Source organism: Phocoena phocoena, chromosome 11 (assembly GCF_963924675.1).
Source record: "Phocoena phocoena chromosome 11, mPhoPho1.1, whole genome shotgun sequence".
NCBI classification, from domain to species: Eukaryota; Metazoa; Chordata; class Mammalia; order Artiodactyla; family Phocoenidae; genus Phocoena; species Phocoena phocoena.
The window spans coordinates 18,966,453-18,987,474 of NC_089229.1; the positions used below are offsets into that span (position 1 = coordinate 18,966,453).

Sequence of the window (21,022 nt, forward strand, 5' to 3'; positions counted from 1 at the left end):
CCTGAAACACATATTACATGAAATATTCTGCTGCTACAGTAAACCTTCAAAAACCACTCCACTATGCTACGATAGGCGGAGAGGAGATGAATTTTGAGACAATTCAGAGAAAATTTCCAGGAAAGAGAGTATGTTTAGGAATGTGTTTTCAAGTTAGTTTCCAAGGTGCTAAGTGAAATAAGTCAGACAGAAAAAAAAAAAAGTTAAATACCGCATGGTATCACATCTAGGTGGAATCTTCAAAAAGAAAAAAGGTAAACTCATAGAAACAGAGAGTAGATAACTGGTTGCCAGGGGCTTAAAGGTCGGGAAATAGGGAGAGGTTGGTAAAAGGGTACAAACTTTGAGCTATAAGATGACTGAGGTCTGAGGATCTAATGTAAAACATAATGACTATAGTCGATAACACTGTATTGCATCAATGAAATTTGCAAAGAGAGTAGAATCCTCCCCCCACAAAAGATACATATGTGAGGTGATGCATGTGAATGGGGAGAATCCTTTCACCATGTATATGTCTATCAAATCCCCATGGTAGATGCTTAAAATACCTTAAAGTTTTGTTGATTATACTTCAGTAAAGTTGAATAAGTAAATAAAATTAGTTTCCAAGGAAAATAAGATTTGACTTTTGGGGGTTATCTGGGACCCCACTTGCCACCACCATGGACTTTAACTGGAGCTGGTCCCAAGCTTCTGATCTCGGTGAGGCCTTTGGCCGTGTCCTGCCAATCAGCTGCTCAGGACTTTGCCCTTTCTGTGTTGCAGTGCCCTGGTTCCCAAGAACCATTCAAGAGCTCGACAAATTTGCCAATCAGATTCTCAGCTATGGAGCGGAACTGGATGCAGACCACCCCGTGAGTCCATGGCCCCTCTGATGAGATTCTATTGGTACCTCCCCTGCCGTACCAGACTCCTCGCCCTTCCTTTGGAGCAATGTGTCTTTGTTTGCTTGTACCACAAACATTTATTGAGTGCCTACTTAGACATCTTCAGTAACATCGTTACCATGGTTACTATTGTTGAAGCAAATACAGATTATTATCTACATCCAGAAACTATTGTTTATGTACCATATATGTATGTAAGTGATGTGTACACACACACACACACACACACACACGTAAATTATCTTTATTTCTGACTTGGTCCAACTCCAGAGGTTTAAATCAAGCGTTTGGGAGACACTAAACTACTAACAACTCTGCCAGGTACAGTGGAGCTATAGGGAGTGGTGACACTGGAACTGGATTTCAAAGTCTAGTCCAATAAGGAACTGAGAGGTTTTATGAGCTGAGGGTACAGCATATGCAAAGGCTCAGCGTTCTGAAAGTATCCGGAATATTTGGGGAATGGCTGGCTGGCGTGTTAGGTGTGAGCATTTGAGAGTGTCAGATTATGAGCCTGGGTGGTGGGTTGTAGTCAGAATTTAAAAGATCTGATGTATCTGACAGAGAACTAGGACTGTGTCCCGTGTCCTTTAATATTTCTAAGTGAGGGACTGGGGTCAGGGACCTTAATCATTCCCCTTTTCTAGGGCGGAGGGTTCCAGGGAGGAGCAGCCCGTAGGTGAGAAATGCCACCATCATGTTGATGGTCTTTTATTCTCTGCCCAGGCAAATGGTCCCTCAATCTTTAAATGACGTGGAGCTGTTTTCCTTCACAAAAGCGATGGTTACTGTAACTTACTGGGAGCCTCTGCATTTCATCAGGACTCTGTTTTCTTCTTCCATTTATGTGGTCTTTACAGTTGAGCAGGTTGTGAACTTGCTCTTCACAAGGGCTCTTTTCAGTAAGCAAAACTGACGTTCCCATTTTACAGACAGATTCATTAAGGCCCAACATGAGTAAATAACTTTTCTAAGGTCCCATGCTGAACTTTGGATCCTTTGACTCTTACCTCAGTGCTCATGGTGCCTGAGGACAAACATTTAGCCAGTGGCAGAAATTCAGACCCCTTCACAGAGACAAAGAGCAAGCTATTTCGGGGGTAGGCTGGCCTTTTAAAATATGAACAGTTGTTGTTCCCATTCAAATCGTAAACCCCTTAGAATGGACTCGAAAGTACAGAAAAGCATGAGGAAGAGAATGAAGATCATCCAGAATCTCTTTTTTTATCTTATTTATTTCTCTTGGTACTATTCTGCATTTTTTTACACTGAGAAAGTGTTTTATAAACAGAAGCAAAGGTGAATTCCCCCCCTGCTCCTAGGCTTCAGAACAGAAAAAACAAAAATCACCTATTACACTGTCCAAAAATAATCAATATTTTATTTCTTTATTTAGACAGACATGAATATATATGTGTTAAATGTAGTGCCATAACTTACTAACCAGCCCCCAACAGCAAGCTTGTAGGAGGTTTTCAGTCTTTCACTGTTATGATAATTTGGCAGTGAATCTTCCACCTGTGTGTGAACTCCCAGAGCTTCTTTGATTCTTACTTGTGAAGTTACTTAATCTAAGGATAGAAATTGGATTTCAGGCTCCTCACCTTTATTTTATTTATTATTGGAGTATAATTGCTTTACAATTGTTTCTTAGTTTCTGCTGTATAACAAAGTGAATCAATTATACATACACATATATTCCCATATCTCCTCCCTCTTGCATCTCCCTCCCTCCCACCCTCCCTATCCCACCCCTCTAGGTGGTCACAAAGCACGGAGCTGATCTCCCTGTGCTATGCGGCTGCTTCCCACTAGCTATCTATTTTACGTTTGGTAGTGTATATATGTCCATGCCACTCTCTCACTTTGTCCCAGCTTACCCTTCCCCCTCCCCATATCCTCAAGTCCATTCTCTAGTAGGTCTGTGTCTTTATTCCTGTCTTACCCCTAGGTTCTTCATGACATTTTTTTTTCTTAAATTCCATATATATGTGTTAGCATACGATATTTGTCTTTCCCTTTCTGACTTACTTCACTCTGTATGACAGACTCTAGGTCTATCCACCTCATTACAAATAGCTCAATTTCGTTTCCTTTTATGGCTGAGTAATATTCCATTGTATATATGTGCCACATCTTCTTTATCCATTCATCCGATGATGGACACTTAGGTTGTTTCCATCTCCTGGCTATTGTAAATAGAGCTGCAATGAACATTTTGGTACATGACTCTTTTTGAATTATGGTTTTCTCAGGGTATATGCCCAGTAGTGGGATTGCTGGGTCATATGGTAGTTCTATTTGTAGTGTTTTAAGGAACCTCCATACTGTTCTCCATAGTGGCTGTATCAATTTACATTCCCACCAACAGTGCAAGAGGGTTCCCTTTTCTCCACACCCTCTCCAGCATTTATTGTTTCTAGATTTTTCCATGATGGCCATTCTGAATGGTGTGAGATGATATCTCATTGTAGTTTTGATTTGCATTTCTCTAATGATTAATGATGTTGAGCATCCTTTCATGTGTTCGTTGGCAATCTGTATATCTTCTTTGGAGAAACGTCTGTTTAGGTCTTCTGCCCATTTTTGGATTGGGTTGTTTGTTTTTTTGTTATTGAACTGCATGAGCTGCTTGTAAATTTTGGAGATAAATCCTTTGTCAGTTGCTTCATTTGCAAATATTTTCTCCCATTCTGAGGGCTGTCTTTTCGTCTTGTTTATGGTTTCCTTTGCTGTGCAAAAGCTTTGAAGTTTCATTAGGTCCCATTTGTTTATTTTTGTTTTTATTTCCATTTCTCTAGGAGGTGGGTCAAAAAGGATCTGGCTGTGATTTATGTCATAGAGTGTTCTGCCTATGTTTTCCTCTAAGAGTTTGACAGTTTCCTCTCCCTGCAAAAACTAGAGGTAAAGTCGAAGCATTTGGATGCTGGGCCCATCTTCCTGGGTAGGATGCAACCCAGTCCCATGGAGCCCTGGGGATGGCCAATGCCGTACAAGGAGAAGCTTTACATCTCCTTTGACGAGTCGGTGTCGGGCCTCTCTGCCCTGGGAGCAAAGCATCTCCAAAAATACTGTTTCTAAGAAAAGCTAGCCACTCTTGACCCCGTACCTGGTATGGGCCTGTCGGGGTGTTTTCTCCTCTTCCCCAGCTGCCTCCTCCTTCCCTGTCTCGTGTCCCATCTGTTGGCCACGTGCCTGGCTCACGTGGCACAGTGGGGGAAGAGGCCAGTCCTCAGATATGGCCTGTTCCATCTCTTTATCCTCATGTCTCCTCAGAGGCAGTCAGGGCTGGGCTTAAAACTACCCTGGAATTCATTGTCTTTACAGATCCAGCCCATATCTTTGGGTCCCTGGCCTCTCCATGTCATGCATTTTATCATAAAACTATAATTTATGAGGTACACAGTCCCCCTGACGAGGAGGCCAGGCTCTCTCTGTTCCTTCCTGTGGCTTCTCATCAGATCCCGGGAACTCACGGGCCAATGTCAAGAGTAAACCCTCCAGGGTGCTTCCCTGCAGCCTCTGGGCCTCACAGGGCCTGGCCTCGCCGTGAGGAGTGGCTGGGATGTCCTCCCCCGAAAGAACCCTCCGTTCCTTGTGGTTCCCTGGTGTTCAGGACGATCTCCCCCTGACCCCCTGCCCTGGCAGCATGGGCTGGCATTGGACCCAGCAACTCACTTCAGGGCCTCCAAAAGAGCCACTTGGAGAAACGAGGCCAAGGGAGATTGTTCCTGAAATGCAGGGTAAAGGGCATTTGCCTTTCAGCTCGCTAGTGAAGTGGGGCCATGAAATGGGGTAGCTGACCTTCTTTCTTCTGCCAGCAGTCTCCCGCCTTCCCTCCTTCCCTCCTTCCTTCCACAAACATTTATTAAGCAAATGACATTCACAGCTAGCATTTCTTACGCGTGGACTGTATGTCAGGCACTGTGCTAAATGTTTTATCCACATTTTCAAAATTTAAACGTTATAACCATCCTGGGAGGATTGTATTTTCTCATTTTCAGAGGGGAAATCTCAGACGAAGAGGGCTGTGTGGCCTCACGTGTATGTGAACTGTGTCCCAAACCGCGTAGAGGGAAGGGGGCTGAAATGATTCATAAGACATGGTTCCTGCCCTCCAGCGGAGTAGAGCAGGGAGGGGTGCCCACTCTTCCCAAGGGATGCCGGAGGGGACTGGGATACAGCTTGGCAGGCGGAATTCAAGTGGGTCTGCGGGATTCCCATTTCTAAAACGGACTCTCCTTTCTCTGACCATCTCCCAGCCTCTGTGCTCCTGTTCATGTCATTTCCTTTCTCCGGGACACTCTTCCTTATCCTCTCACTTCTTTCCCTGCTGGCAAACCTCTCTTCATCTTTTAAGGCCCAACTCATATATCCAGGTTTCCTAAAGCCTTCCCCCTACTTCTTTCCCCAGGCCAAGCTTTTCACACTGATGCTGCAGAACTCTGTGCGCTGTGTTTTATACTTTGAACACAGAGTATCAGATCAAACTAAATTCACTGCCTCATAGGACTTCTACAAGGGTCATGAGCCTGATTCTCAAACTGTAGTCTTTGAAAAGAAATTCATGATCAAAGGGAGAAAGGCTGTATCCTAGAACCTCATTTTAAGAATTTACAAGTCCCATTATCTCACTAGAGGCTTTGGAAAATCCTGTAAAAATGAAACCCATTCAACCAATGCCCCTTAAGTTTATTTACCCATGGAACCCCTTTTTCACGGAATACCATGCAGTATTATCTTAAGTGGTAAGTGTTCCATGAAACACAGCTTGGGTGATATTTGGTTAAATCATGACACACAAAGTACATGATTAAACACCAGGTTTAATGAGTCAGATAGCATACAGTATCAGTTCTAAGTTCACTATCAGTTCTAAGGTTCGGTCCAGTTTGGGGACTGGAATGGTTAGGGAGGACTTTGGGAAAGAGGGAGGTCTGAGGAGAGCCCTCTAGTAACAAGGTCAATAGGGCCAACTGTTTATCGAACAACCCCCAAATCTCTATGGATTAACCCAATAAAAGTTCATTTCCAGTGTTGGTCAATAGGGAAATTGCTTCCTGCAGTCTTGGCAGAGACCAAGTCTCCTTCCATCTAATGGCAGAACCCTCATCCGGGTCCTGGCAGCTGTCTCCATTCTCCCAGGCATGGGAGAAGAAAGTAAAAATTACGCCCGGGAGGTTTCTATGATCCAGGATTCAAGGTGACTCACTTACCTTCACTCGAATTCCACTGACTGCAGCTCAGTCACAGGGCTGCTACTTCCTGCAAAGGAGGCTGGGAACAGTGGTTTAGCAATGTTCTCTGAAAGTAAGGGGGCTCAGATCTTGGGGAGCACAAGGAACCTCTGCCACACAGGCCCAAACCCCAGAGCTCCCTCCTCCAGTTTCCCTGGCACCTGCACCTGTGTCTAAACTGAAGATCTGCACAAGGGGCGGCTTTCTGGTGGAGAAAATATTAGCTAATACAACTGCTTTTCTGTGTCTCTTTCTACTTCTTGATCTAAATCTCTCAAACTGCTTTTCAATCTTTCAAGGCGTGGATATTGATTTTCCCCGCTCTCCAAAAAGAGCCTCGCTCATCCCCAAGAGCAGGGAAGTCTTTCCAGTACTTCTCTCCTTCCCTCTTCCTTTGCCCATCCATCCTTCTCCACCCGAGAGCCCTGTCAAAGTCTGTTCTAAGGATTAGTCAGCTAGCTGAGTCATCAAAGACTTCCTTTAAAAAAAAAAATTATTTATTTATTTGGCTGCTCTGAGTCTTAGCTGTGGCACAAGGGCTCTTAGTTGAGGCATGCATGCGGGATCTAGTTCCCTGACCAGGGATCGAACCCAGGCCCCCTGCATTGGGAGCATGGAGTCTTAACCGCTGGACCAGCGGGGAAGTCCCTCATCAAAGACTTCTTGCACTTCTACTAAGCTGCTCTGTCAAAGCATAATTTTTAAAGAGATACAGGTAGATAGTGAACATCTGTCAAAAATCCATTGACTCGGTTAGTAAGGGAAACAACAAGATGACAAGGATGGTGCAAAGGAAGATACAAGAGACCAAAGCCTATATATGGTCGTTGAAAAGTAGGATGCCAGAATGAGACTGAAAAGGTGAATACACATGGTTAACGTCCTATAAAACAATAAGCCATCACCATGAGTGTTTTCTATTGGAAAGAAGTCATTTGCAACTTGATCATAAAATAAATGTTTTGCAACTTACCAATCTTCTATAAGTCAACGTCTAAGTTTGAAGAGTTCGGGCCTTACTAGGTAGTCGATTGCACATCAAACAAATATACCTGCCCCAGAGCGTACAGTGAGCTTGTTAGCCAGTGATCTAATAGGACTTTGAAAAGGCACACAGTAATTTTTTTTGCCTAAGTTTTGCGTAATTTTTCTTAACAGCTCCTACTCAGGAGTATGCTAAGTACACTTTGCCCTGAAAATCCAGTGATAAGTAAAATAAACAGATTCCTGAGTTTAGTAATTATTAACAAATATAATGACTGAAAGGAGAAACACTGAATTCGCCGAGGGAACCTATTGTAGAGGGAAACCAATAAACTTCAGGACAATCAAGGTAGGTTCCTAAAAGCTGAAACCAAGTTGGAAAGACCAAGTAGTAGCTTGTTAGTCTGAGAGAGCATGGAAGAGTGTTCCAGTCAGAGGGAACAGCATGTGTGAAGGCCTGAACATGGGAAAAAGCATAGTGTGTTCAAAGAATTCAAATAAGACTGATTTGGATGAATTTGGAGACGTAGTATACAGGCAATTGTAGTTGGAAACATAGGCAGGGCCAGATCACGTACAACCTTGTGCACAAAGTTAAGGATTTTGGACTTTATCCTAAAAGTGGTAAGAAGCCATTGAAAGTTTGTAGAGCAGAGAGAGACCCTACCAGGTTTGTATGTTGTAAGTCTCCTTGGGCCGAAGTGAGGGAGGGGGTTATGAGGAACAGACAAAGAAAGGCCACTTGGAAAGTATTTGTAGTAGTCCAGGAGAGAAATGATGGGGGCCTGAATCAAAGTGTAGCAGTGAGATTAAAGTAAAAAGGATAAACTCAAGATATTTGGAAGGAAAAATGGACAAAATTTATCAAATGTGAAGAGGAGAGAGGTAAAACAATTCCCAGATTACTGACTTGGGAAGTCAGGTATCCGAATCTTTTCCAAGACAGTCTTCTTGGCCTTATTGGTGGTGACCATGGCCGGCAATGCAGAGTGGGCAAGAGGAGGGGTTGTGGTCAGCACTGTCCTTGTCTATTGACTTGCAAGTCTTTGGTGAGTGTCTACGGCATGGCGATGGCAGGTACTTAAAAAATACGACTTTGAACTTCTTGTCTCCTGTGTACCATCCTTCCTCCAGTTGGTGTGGGACTGATAGAATGCGGAAAGCCTCTCACTATTGCCCCAGATGCAAAATAAATCGCAAGGTAAGAATTCGGCAGATGCTCTTTTAAAAGCCCAGGGATGGGTGACGGGACTGAGTGAGTACATCCTTTTCATATTCTGAGCCAGACTTCTCAGCTTGTGGATTTCCCACCATTGTGGACAAATGCATCATTTTTTCACTGTCTCCTTTGTACTCAGAATTTTACTTGATACCCTGCTTACATTACCTAATCTAATCCACCCGACACTGTGAGGTAACTACCGTTACTAGTTTCATTTTACTGATGAAGAAACTAGGGCTCTGAGAGGTGAACTAACCATCCGGCCATGCTCCTAGGGATTGAATGAGTGAGTAATCCAATCCAGCGTGTTCAACTTCAGTAGTCTAAAGATGGCATTTCTGAGGTTTAATCTCCGCCATGATATCAAGAAATGATAAAGATCTCAGCCTAGAAGAATACTCACTCGGAAGACTTTTCCATATGGTTACAGTCTCACCAAAATCCCCGCTGAAGCAAACAGACTTCAACACCACAAGTAACAAAAATGCTGAGATGAAAGAAAGTGATTGCTTGTGGACCGCAGGTGATGTTACCACTTCGCACCCTGTAGAATTCTCTCCCCTTTCTCCCATCCATTTCTCCTCTCTTCCCCCTCCCCCTCCCCACTCCTTCACCAGCAATATATTTTCCTGTCAAAACGTACTTGGTTACATGCAGTGCGACCAAAATTGCTGCTATTAGCTTAATTGAGACAGGGTGATTAGTCATCACCAACTGTAGCTTAATTCAGAGTGTATTCCACATGTCTGCGGAGGCCCGTGGTCACCTGGCAGCCCAGAGGATGCAAGACCAAGTCCCCAAGATGCAGGCGGAGATTTTCGCTGCTAACTGAGAGAACAAAAGTCTGTGCTGCCTAGTTGGCAGGGTCCCTTCGCAGGCTTATAATGAACTTCTTAGAAACTTGAGCTGGTAAAGGACCATGGTTAGAAACCTTCCCATATAGAAAATCTTTGTATTATATTATATTTGGATGTGTTGATGTAGCTCAATGTATGAATCTGCTGTCACCTCCCATAATCATCTGAGATGGATTTTTAATATTATTTTACTTTTCTTCTAATTATAAAAGGAGTAAGGATAAATTAGGAGGTTGGGATTAACATCTACACACTACTATATATTGAATAGATAACCAACAAGGACCTACTGTATAGCACAGGGAACTATAATCAATACTTTGTAATAACCTATAAGGGAAAAGACTGAAAAAGATATATATGTATATGTATGTATAACAACCACTGTGCTGTATACCTGAAACTAACATGATATTATAAATCAGTTATACTTCAAATAAATAAATAAAAGTGAAACAATAAAATAAACTCAAACTGTAAAAAGGAAAAAGAAATCCACACTCACAGTAGAAAAATTCAAAAGCCTAAACAGTACAGAAGAATAAAACAGTTCCCATTTTCATACCTTTTGTTGGATTTGGTTGTATTTATTCCATCATTTAATTTTTATACTATTTATATAATCCCTCTGACACAGTTGATACCTACTGGATATATAATTTTATATTAAGATTTTTTTTTCACTGATGGAAAAGTCTTTAAACTGCCTAGACAAAGTACATTGAAGATTAAAGATAAATGGGAAGAGAAATTGCCATGGGCATCCCATTCTGGAGACAGTATAATGAAGTGGAAATCCACTGGGTAAGGGAATTCTTCGCTTGTCTCCCTGGTTACCTGTCTCAGCCCTCAAACCTCAACTTACCACCTGGCTAGGACCAGAAAACCCAAGTGGAGGTACAGCTTCTGCAGTTCAGGGCCCCTGGGCAATTGGCTCTACGGGCTTCACTTTCTTCATGTCTAGATCAAAACACAAATATAGATATTCTCCAAGGCACCCCACAAGCGCAAAAGTCTATGCTTTGTACTTAGGGGCTAGAGAAGGCCAAGACTTGTAGGTGAGGATGACTGTAAAGGTCAAGCATTAATGATTGACAAACATTAACATTATATTTTGAGTCCTAAGTATGGAGATGTGTTCTTCATTTAGCCCAGTAGACAGGTTCCTAAAAGGGTGTGTTAGAGCTGCTTGGAAATCAAATGATAGTGCCCAATCTTCTTACTATATCATCCCACAGCAACTTACCTTCATCCAGTAGAACTGGGCCCAGCATAGTTTTAAGTTTTCAGATTCCTAAACTTTCCTGTTTATTCAAAACCATTCAGTGCTTAAGAGAAAACACTATAGTTATACTTTGTAATGACCATGTCCTGGAATCTTTTCTAAATTGAATAATCACTTAATTTTTCTGGGATTTAGTTTTAGAACAAAAAAACTAAAACTAAACAGTATGGTAATTTTACTTTACTTTTCCAGTGTGAAACATTTAGATTTCTCTGTTTCTCAAGATATATCCTGGGAAACAAAATAGGGAACTCCTTTCTTCTCTCCCTCCCTCCCTTTGTTTATCCCTCCCTCCCCCTTATGCTTTTATTCCTTTCCTCTTTCAGCAAGTGTTTGTAGTTCTTTCTGTATGCCAGACTCTATGCCATGGATTATCAGGTGAAATTACATTATATCCATGAACACCTAGGTTTTTGGAATTATTGGTAGAGCTGGATTTTAAAAAAACAAAAAAATAACCAACCAACCAATCAAACAAACCAAAAAAACAATATCTGAAAGTCAGGGAGTATTTATGCTTTTAAAAAAGTCTTTACATATTACTCTCTGCGACATTAGCCTTTGTTTTTGATTCACTAATGTCTTGGTTTGGAGGAATGGTGGGACAGAGAAGTTTCAAGCTAAAGTGATGGACGGCATGGTTTATCGGTAAATGCTTGGAGGGAACAAAGCAAAGTTCTACAGTGGTGACACCACTGTCTTGTCTTACTAAAACTCAGATCACAATCAATTTTGGGGGGAAAATGACCTTTTTTCTAGCTTTATTGAAATATAATTGACACAACATCGTGTAAGCTTGATGCTGATTTAATACATGTATATATTGTGAAATGATTACCATAATAAGGTCAGTTAACAACTCTATCACTTCTCATAATTACCGTTTTTTTGCTGTGGTGAAAACATTTAAGATTTACTCTCTTAGCAATTTTCAGGTATATAAAACACTATTGCTAACTATAATTGTCGTGCTGTACATTAGATCCAGAACTTATTCATCTTATAACTGGAGGTTTGACCCCTTAACCAAAAAGGGGTCTCCCTGTTTATCCCACTCTCCATCCTCTGGCAACTACCAATCTACTCTCTGTCTATGAATTTGGCTTTTTTGGATTCCACATATAAGTGAGATCATACAGTATTTGTCTTCCTCTGTCTGACTTATTTCACTTAGTAAAATGTCCTCAAGTTCCATTCGTGTTGTCAGAAGGTTTCCCTTCTTTTTTATGGATGAATAATATCCCATTATTTGTATATACCACGTTTTCTTTATCTATTTATCTGTCAGTGAACACTTAGATTGTTTATTATGTCTTGACTATTTGAATGAGGCTTCAATGAACATAGATGTGCAGATATCTCTCCAAGGAAGTGATTTTATTTCCTTTGGATATATACCTAGAAGTGATATTGCCGGATCATATGGTAGTTCTATTTTCAATTTTTTGAGGAACCTCCATATTGTTTCCCAAAGTAGCTGTACCAGTTTACATACCCACCAATAGTGCACAAAGGTTTCCTTTTCTCCACATTCTTGCCAACACTTATCTCTTGTCGTTTTGATAATAGGTATTCTAACAAGTATGAGATGATAGCTCATTGTGATTTTGATTTGCATTTTACTGATGATTAGTGATGTTGAGCATCTTTTCATGTACCTGTTGGCCATTTGTATGTCTCCTCTGCCTATTTCTAAATCAGATTATTTGATTTTTTTTCCATTGAGTTGTATGAGTTCCTTATATACTTTGGATATTAACTCCTTATCTGATGTATGGTTTGCAAATATTTTCTCCCATTTTATAGGTTGCCTTTTCATTTTGTTAGTTGTTTCTTTTGTTGTGCAGAAACTTTTTTGTTTGCTGTAGTCCCACTTATTTACTTTTGCTTTTGTTGCTTGTGCTTTTGGTGTCATATCCAAAAATTCTTTCCCTAGACCAATGTCAAGGAGCAATCCAGAGAAAGAAGAACAAAGCTGGAGGAATCACATGTCCTGATTTCAAACTATATTACAAAGCTATAGTAATCAAAACAGCATGGTACTGGCATAAAAGCAGACAGACTAATGGAACACGATCAAGAGCCTAGATATGAACTCATGCAGATACAGTCAACTAATATTTGACAAGGGAGCCAAGAATACTCAATGGGGAAAAGAATAGTCTCTTCAGTAAATGATGTTGGGAAAACTGGATATTAACATGCAAAAGAATAAAATTAATCCCCTATCTTACACCACTCACAAGAAATGAATTTGAAATGCATTAAAGACTTAAATGTAAGACCTGAAACAATAAAACTCTAAGAAGAAAATATAAGGAAAATGTCCTTTTAACCAATGGGGATCATGTCCATCTCAGGGATGTGACCTCCCCCTACACCCCCAACACTGAAAGACACACTTGGCCTCTTTTCACTCAGAAGTGTGGTGCTTGCAAATTGCTGAGGAAAGGCTGCCTGCAGGTCAGCCTCAGAGGAGAAATTATTATCATCCTTTCTATGTACTAAGGCAGGATCTCAGTGAGTTGAGCCCCTGCCAAGTTGTAAACGTTGACACTTACTGAAGTGAAGTGAAAAGAGCAAGAACTGGGTGATTCAAATCCTGGCTTCAACTTCACCGGACTGCACTTCTCTGAGCCAGTGTTTATTCTGGAAAGAAAGGGATAATCATACTGGCCTACCTTACACATTTGTTGTGAGAGTTATAAATAAAATAAGTTCGTAGCACGCGTAGACTAGTACATAATAGACACTCAATAAATGGCATTTTTTTCTAAATTGCAATAGCAGTAAGCATGTACCTGGTTGTCTCTCAAGAAGTTAGGAGGCAGTGCTAGACACATACCATTGGTCAGGAATTTAGCGGCTATTGTATATCTTCTTCATAGGCATTCATCCTACTAACTCTGCCGAGTTTAGCAAGTTTACAAGTTAGAATGCTGTAGATGAAATATCTTTAAAACCTGGACACTGTTTGCACTTTGGAATCCCGAGGCAGAGGCTCACACTGAGTTGAAAGCATTGCTAGTAATGCGTCACTCACGATACTTAGTGGGAGAGCTTACCCTCAGTTTAACTGAGACTTTATTTTCAGAGTATAATCAGGGGAAGGAGAGATGCACTGTCAGAGCTCAAGGACCCCCATTCAAAACGTGCATAGATACGCCAGGTCTCTTCCACAAAAGCCTGGAGAAATCAACTATCTCCTTTCTTCCTAGGGCTTTAAAGATCCTGTGTACCGAGCAAGACGGAAGGAATTTGCTGACATTGCCTACAGCTATCGACAGTAAGTCTGCTCTTCAGGGTGGGAGGTGGAGCAGGGGGTGGGGGGCGTGAGAAGAACAACTCCTAGCCTGCCTCTCCCTCGCCCAAAGGGAAACTACCGGTGTAGAGAATCCTCCCCTGTGTGTGTGTGTGTGTGTGTGTGTGTGTGTGTGTGTGTTTAAACCCTCCCTTGAATAACACACATTTTAAAAAATCGAACGCAACACAAAACAAAATTACCCTCTGTGCCAGGGCCCAGCTCTCTCCCAGGCTTTGTTGTGTAATTACGCGGAACGTCTGAAGTAATTATAAAAGGCCTCAGTCCTGAATAAAATAGCCTCTGGTATTCTCCACATTCCACCAGAAGCTGGCAAAAGAGAATTATTTACATTCAAGAGGGAGTTGGCTGCTTTACTGAAATAGTGAAGCATTGGAGGTTTCAGGAGAGCCAAGCCTCAGGGTTCTACTTTCATCTGATCTGACCCAGATGTGAAGGGCAATTTTAGGATGAGTTTTTTTTTTTCTATCTGGGGTTCTGTGCTCCTCCTCTACCAGATTTCAGTCAAAGGAAAATGCAAATGTCAAATATGTTATTTGGGAAGAGAACCACTTTGCTATTTTGAGTCCTCAGAAACGCTCCCGTGAGAAACTCAGTGTTTTGGGACCTGAGCTCCATTCCTGAGTTAACAGTGTGAGAAAAGACATGCCCAAGAAGAAAGGAACACTGAGGTGATGGTATTTTAACAGCTTTGCTAGAATATGAGGGAGATAAAGGAGATGCTAGGGCTCTGTATACTGAATAAAAGCCTACCTTCCAAAGGGAAAGACTTCCAGAGAAAATGAGAAAATTCCTTTCTCTGAAAGAGTCCTGGTAGTAGAAAGATCCAGAATAGTGCAGACCTTGGTCATATCTAGACCCAGCTGGGCCTTGGCTTGTGGCAAGCAGGAATCACAGAACATGGTGACCTCTCTCCCCTGTCCCTACCGTGGCCCCAGCATGGACAGGTAGACACCATCAAATCAGCTACAGACAAGAGTCCTTCTTGAGATAGTCAGTAATAATAGGTCATATTTATCATCTCCTTGCTATGTCTGGGGCTTTGCTAAATGCTTAGTTTACATTATTTCATTTAGTTTTAATAATAACTCCCCATTTTTCAGGTGGAAAAACTAAAGCTTAAAAAAGATTAAGTAACTTGCCAAAGTTATAGAACTAGTAGGTGGCATAGTCTGGTTTTGAACGCAGGCTTGTTTAACTACAAAGTTGTTCTCAACCACTTCCCTGAGTGTCTGCGGATCTCTGAGTCAGGAGACCACACTTCTCCACATAATCCAGGAGCTGCTTATGAGATACATTCACTCCTTCTTGGCTGCTGGGATTTGAAGGGAAAAACTCAAACCCACCTCCTTTCCACAAAAATGTTACACCTGACGAAGAAGTATGGAATTGGTTGAATGCCTCCTGATTCTGGATGGTCATCAGATAAGTTAAACTGGTTTTTGAAAACTATTCATAGATGGCTGGTACTCAGAGGAATACCAGAGATCTTCCAGTCAATTTTCTACCTTGTATAGATGAATCCCAAATGGTTAAGTGATGTACTCAATGTCATATATCTCATTAGGGACTGAACTTGTCCTCTAATTCAAAGCCTATTTCCAGCCTCATCTCAGCTCATCTCTTTTGAACTTTTGATGCTATTTACTACCCCTTCCTTCTTTGCAATTGTCTTTTATCTCGGTATCTGGTACAATGGATTCTCATTCTTTGAAGATTACTTGCTTAAATTTATTTGAGACCCCCAAACTTGGGGCACTTTCACATTCATTCCCAGACATGCACAGAGCAGGGAAAAATGTGTCCCCTGCCACATTTGTTGAATTTTTGTTCTTTTTGTCGGTAATTTTGCTGTTTAAAATGGCCCTCCAGCGTAGTGCTGAAGTGCTGGCTAGTGTTCCTAAGTCAGGACGGCTCTGACGTGCTTAATGGGGAGAATGTGTTAGATACGCTTCCTTCAGGCCTGAGTTGTTGTAGTGCTGTTGGCTGTGAGTTCAGTGTGAATCTATCAACAAATACGTTAACCAAGGTGTCTTTAACCAGAAGCACACACAAGACAAGGAAGGGATTATCAGTTGTGTCCTGCATTTCCCGCAGGAGCTATGGTTCAGTACTCACTCAGAGTTCATGGTGACTTTATGGAACAGAACTGCCGCCAAAAAGGAGAATCAGCTCTACTCTGCTCGCTGCTGGTTTCCCTCCTTCCTCTTTGAGGCTTCTTCTCAGTCTCCTCTGGCCTCCTCCTCCCACCCCAGAAATTGTCATGCCTTTCAGGACTCAGCTTTGACCCTCTTCCTTGGGCTCTGCCACCCTCCATGCCAACAGCCCCGCATTCTGGTCTCTAGCGCCTTCCCAGTCATCCTACCACATGGGGCTCAAACTCCTGCCCCTTGAGTCCTAGAATCACAGGATCAGTTGATACAATGTGTTTACTGTGTTCCAGGATCCATGCCAAGAGCAAGACAAACAGACTCTGTGTCTTCTGGGGGATCATTGAGAAAGACAGACAATAACAAAAAGAACAATAAACGCAATAGGTATGACTAAAGTCAAAACACAAGTGTCATGAGGCCACATAATTAGGAACTTTAATGTAGACCGGGGGAATTGGTTAGAGGAAGTGATATTTAGACTGAGAATTGAAGATTGAGTAGGAGTTTATCAGCTGAAGAGAATGAGGATAGTGGATGAGAGGGCAGGTCTGGTTAGAAACAGGGCTTTTGTTTTATTAGTAGATGTATCAGTATATACTTGGGTCCAGAGCTGAATTAGACAGTAAGGAAGCAGCTAAACCCTGCTCCTGTTTGCCACCCTCTTCTAGGCCCATCTACCATGTGATGCTTTGACTCTCCTCCAGAAGAATATTTAACAAAAGTCTTAAAACATCACTTTGAAGAGGCACCGATTACTGTTGTGTATTGTGGGCACCAAATTCTTTGTCCTGGTAATAATTCCATGTGTGGGGACTTGGTGTAAAATAAGACTGAGTGAGGAAGTCTATGCCAGGTGCTGGAGTACCTTGAATGCCATCTTTGGTTGGTGGAATAATTCAAAAGCAGTGTCTTCTCCTTAAAACATGTTTTTTTTTTTTTTTTTTGGAAGAGGGATACTAATTGGCTTAACTAGAAATCCTTTTATTTCAAGCCAAATTGATACTCTTCCCAAAATATCTTAGTTTATTTTAGTTAATGAGATCATAGTTTTAAAAAATTAATTGATGATATATTCAAAGACTGAGGATCTTGTAGAACCTCAGGTCTCTTGATAGAAGGAGAAGATGGAAAAAAGGTGTTGAGTTCAATTCCTAAGTAGACCATGGAAGCTGGTGTGTGTGTGTGTGTGTGTGTGTGTATAAAACTAAATTCTGAAATATTTACTATATCCAGGCAGCATTTCACACATTGCTTACTTGATTATCACTACAGTGTTACTAGGTAGGTTTGATTATCCTTATTTTGAAAAAAAAATACAGATACAGATACAGGTACAGATACAGATATAGATATCAGAGAGTGGCAATAACTTGCCCAAGGTCTGACACAGCTGGGAAGCTGCAGAGTTACAGCTCAGATTCTCCTGCCTCTTCCCAGGAAAGCAGGGACCCCTGGGCCACTCACGTCTAGGTTGGGATGAGCTGCCCCAGGAGGCATGTAAAGAGCACAGAGCTGTCACTGCCCCAGACTGTAAGGATGGGGGCTGTCAGGCTGAATCTGCAGGAAGTCTGAGTCAGAACCTCAGACAGGCAAGTGCAGGTGAAAGGAGGGCTCCAGAGTGAACCCTCACCTCCTTGGGTCTTTATACAAATGGCACCTTCTCAGCCAGGTCTTCTCCAATGTCCCATGTAAGACTGAAACCCCTCCCTGACACTCCCCATAGGGACCTTTGCTCTTCTTTTTCTCCCTTACACTTTTCACCATCTAACAGAATTGTGTGGATTTTCTGTCTCCCCCCCCACTAGAAATGTGGGCTCCACAGGGCAGGGATGTTTCCTTTTTGTTGCGGTAAAAATATTTAACAGGAGATCTAGTTTCTTAACAAAAATTTAAGCATACAATACAATAATATTAAGTATAGACAATATTGTACAGCAAATCTCTAGAAATTAATCATCTTGCATAACTGAAATTTAATACCCGTTGAACCACAGCCTTCTGTTTTTCCCTCCCCACAGCCTCTGGCAACCTCCATTCAACTCTCTGCCTCTGTGTGTTTGACTCTTTTATGTACCTCATGTAAGTGGAATCATGCAGTATTTGTCCTTTAGTGACTGGCTAGATTCACTTAGCATGATATCCTCAAAGTTCATCCATGTGTTTGCATGCGGCAGGATTTCCTTCTTTTCTAGTGCTGAGTAACATTCCATGGTAAGTGGTAGGGATTTTTGACTGTTTTGTTCACTGCTGTATTCCCAGAGCATCATGAGTGTTCAATAAATATTTGTTGAATGAATAAATGAATGCATGAACCTAAGAGACCATACGATAGTAAAGATTCAAAGCGGTGAGTCAGAGATGGAGCTGGGAATTGTGCCGAGAATCACCTAGAAGGCAGCTGCAGCAGGTTTGGATTATGTCACTGGGGTGGGGGTTAGGCTTTAAAATTTTATGTAAGAATACGCTAAATGGACTATAGGGATTTATATCTTTCAGCTGCAAGTCAACTCAAACAAAAAGGAGGCTTTTCTTGGCTCCTATAAGTGAAAAGTTTAAGGGAAGTAATTGAGGCACAGGTGGGTCTGGGACTCAGCGTCTCATTCTCTCTCCCTCCCCCTGACTCTGGTGTCCTCTGTAGTGGCCTTGCTCAGAGGCACTGGCCTCATGTCTCTTGGGGGTGGACCCCAGCACCGCCAGGCTGACACCACAGCCCAACCAGAGATTCTGTCTCTTTTCAACACAATCAACAAAAGTTCTCTCATTGAGTCTCATTGGCTCTCATCGGGACATGGGCCCATCTCTCAGCCAGTCACTGTGGCCAGGGAAATGAGACAGTCTAATTGACTGGGCCTGGTCACATGCCCACCTCTGAAGGTAGGAGTGGTGGAGTCTCCTCTTACCTGAACCTGCAGACTGAGATGGGAGAAGGGTGCTTTACTGGAAGAATGGGAATGGATATTGAACCCCTGGCACGGTAAATGTCAACCAGGGGGACAGCTCGGTGCCTAGGACGTTACTAACTCTTGAAAATTTGTTGCAGAAATAGCAGATACCTTTCTTTCTAAATGAGAATCCATTATCATGATAATTACCAACTATCCAATGGTATTATTGTCAGCACCAGTGTTACATACTTTACACATAGCATTTCTTTATTTTTAATTAAAAATTTTTTTTTAATTTTTTAACATCTTTATTGTATACATAGCATTTCAGTTAACTCTCTTCCATACCCTCCAAAGAGTTAGTTGGCATTAGCCCACCTAACGGCTATGCAGACTAGGCTCAAAGAGGTTTACTAAATGGCTTGAGGCCATTCAGCTAGGCAATGGCGGAGCGAAGCAGTGAACCCACCTCTGTCAGTTTCCAAAGCCTGTTCTTTCCCTGCATCGGCACTTAGCCCTGAAACAATGGTGCATCCATAGGCAGGGGCTTTCCTGATGTCCTTTTCAGTCCCTACGCCATTATAGAACCCTCTGGGCTTGTCTTGCTTTCAATTCTGAAGCAACAGTCTGTCTTTTTCCCCTAATCTCTGCCCATCTTTCCGTGGAACATAATGATGACTTTGCTTTAATGTCCTTGGAAGAGCGACAGCTCTGAAAGGGCAGGAGGGACCTAGTTTGGAGCCTGAAGATGATCCATAATTCTAAGGTAAACAGTCTCGCCTTGTCCCAGACACCGTGTACCCTGTTAGGAAACAGGCCTGTAGCCCAGAGAAGAGTCACGGGTCTTTGAAGTCAGGCTTTGTTTGGTTTTCATTTGTTTTCGCTGTTCAGAACACAGCTCACTCTTAGATGGTTTTCAGAAGGACCTATCGAACTAATGATAGGAGCTTATTGGAATCCAGATGCCCGGGCCCTCCCCTTCCCCACAGGTTCCGGATCTGAGGGGCACGTCCAACATACATACTTTAATAAGCTCCCCGTACTTTTGTTATGTCATAGCGGAAGATGCCAGGTAAGCAGATCTTGCACCTAGCATGCATTTAAGTACCTTTATAACTTCCTAGGGGCAGAAATATCAAATCCAGCAAGTACATGCCCATTAAACAAGGGATCTCAAACTCATGGTACACATATTAAATCCACTTTAGCCAACAGGTAGAATTGCTTTAGTTTGCTTGAACTTGGATGCCTTTGTTTAGAAAGAGGATGTATTCTTCACTTGACTCAGCCTCCGCCCTCCTATTATCTATACCTGCTACTTCACACATTTATATTACAGGCTCCCGAAGGTAAGTGAATTTCCATACTGGGTAAAGAATATGAGATAGGAGAGCAGAAAAGCCAAGTGGTTTCCCAAAGTGAGAGGAGATCCTTGGTGCAGTAGTCCAGGTGAGAGCTTGTATCTTTGCTTAAAGTCACATGAATGTTTGCTATATCAAGAAATGGAATTTTCCTCTTTCAAATCACTTATAAAATATGAAATCCGCTGTGGTCGGGGGCGGCAGCTCACAGACTCTGAACCCGTCTCCCTCTGCTATGGCTCCTTCATCCTCTACTCTTGCACCTGCCCTGCAGCAGACAAATATTTCATGTCTGTATCCTAGTGGGCAGCCCATCCCTCGAGTGGAATACACGGAGGAAGAAAAGAAAACATGGGGGATAGTGTTCAGGACCCTGAAGTCCTTGTACAAAACCCATGCTTGCTACGAGCACAACCACATTTTCCCACTTCTGGAAAAGTACTGTGGCTTCCGCGAAGATAACATCCCCCAGCTCGAAGAGGTTTCTCAGTTTCTGCAGAGTAAGTCCACATCAGGGTCAAAAGGTCGGTGTGGGGAGGATGGGGAGGGGAAGAAAAGTAAATGGAGGTGAGTGTGTTCATGCTGATGCAGGCAGGTTGCTTGTCCCAGGAAAACCGGGATTGCACAGGCTCCGGATGCGCAGGCTCAGCGGCCATGGCTCACGGGCCCAGCCGCTCTGCAGCATGTGGGATCTTCCCGGACCGGGGCACGAACCTGTGTCCCCTGCATTGGCAGGCAGACTCTCAACCACTGCGCCACCAGGGAAGCCCCCTGAAAGGATTTTTTAATACTCAAAGCCCAAGGTGCCTCGTCCGGGTTCTTCCTG

General features: G+C 42.4%; 1 protein-coding gene across 1 annotated transcript in view; it reads left to right on the plus strand.

The window, feature by feature from the left end:
* The window catches only part of PAH (phenylalanine hydroxylase), a 70,484-nt gene that overhangs the window by 36,050 nt on the left and 13,412 nt on the right, over nt 1-21,022 (plus strand). Inside the window, exons 4-6 of the mRNA XM_065886950.1 lie at nt 769-857; nt 13,694-13,761; nt 20,500-20,696. Coding sequence (XP_065743022.1) covers nt 769-857; nt 13,694-13,761; nt 20,500-20,696 — 354 coding nt within the window. The remainder of the gene's footprint in view (nt 1-768; nt 858-13,693; nt 13,762-20,499; nt 20,697-21,022) is intronic.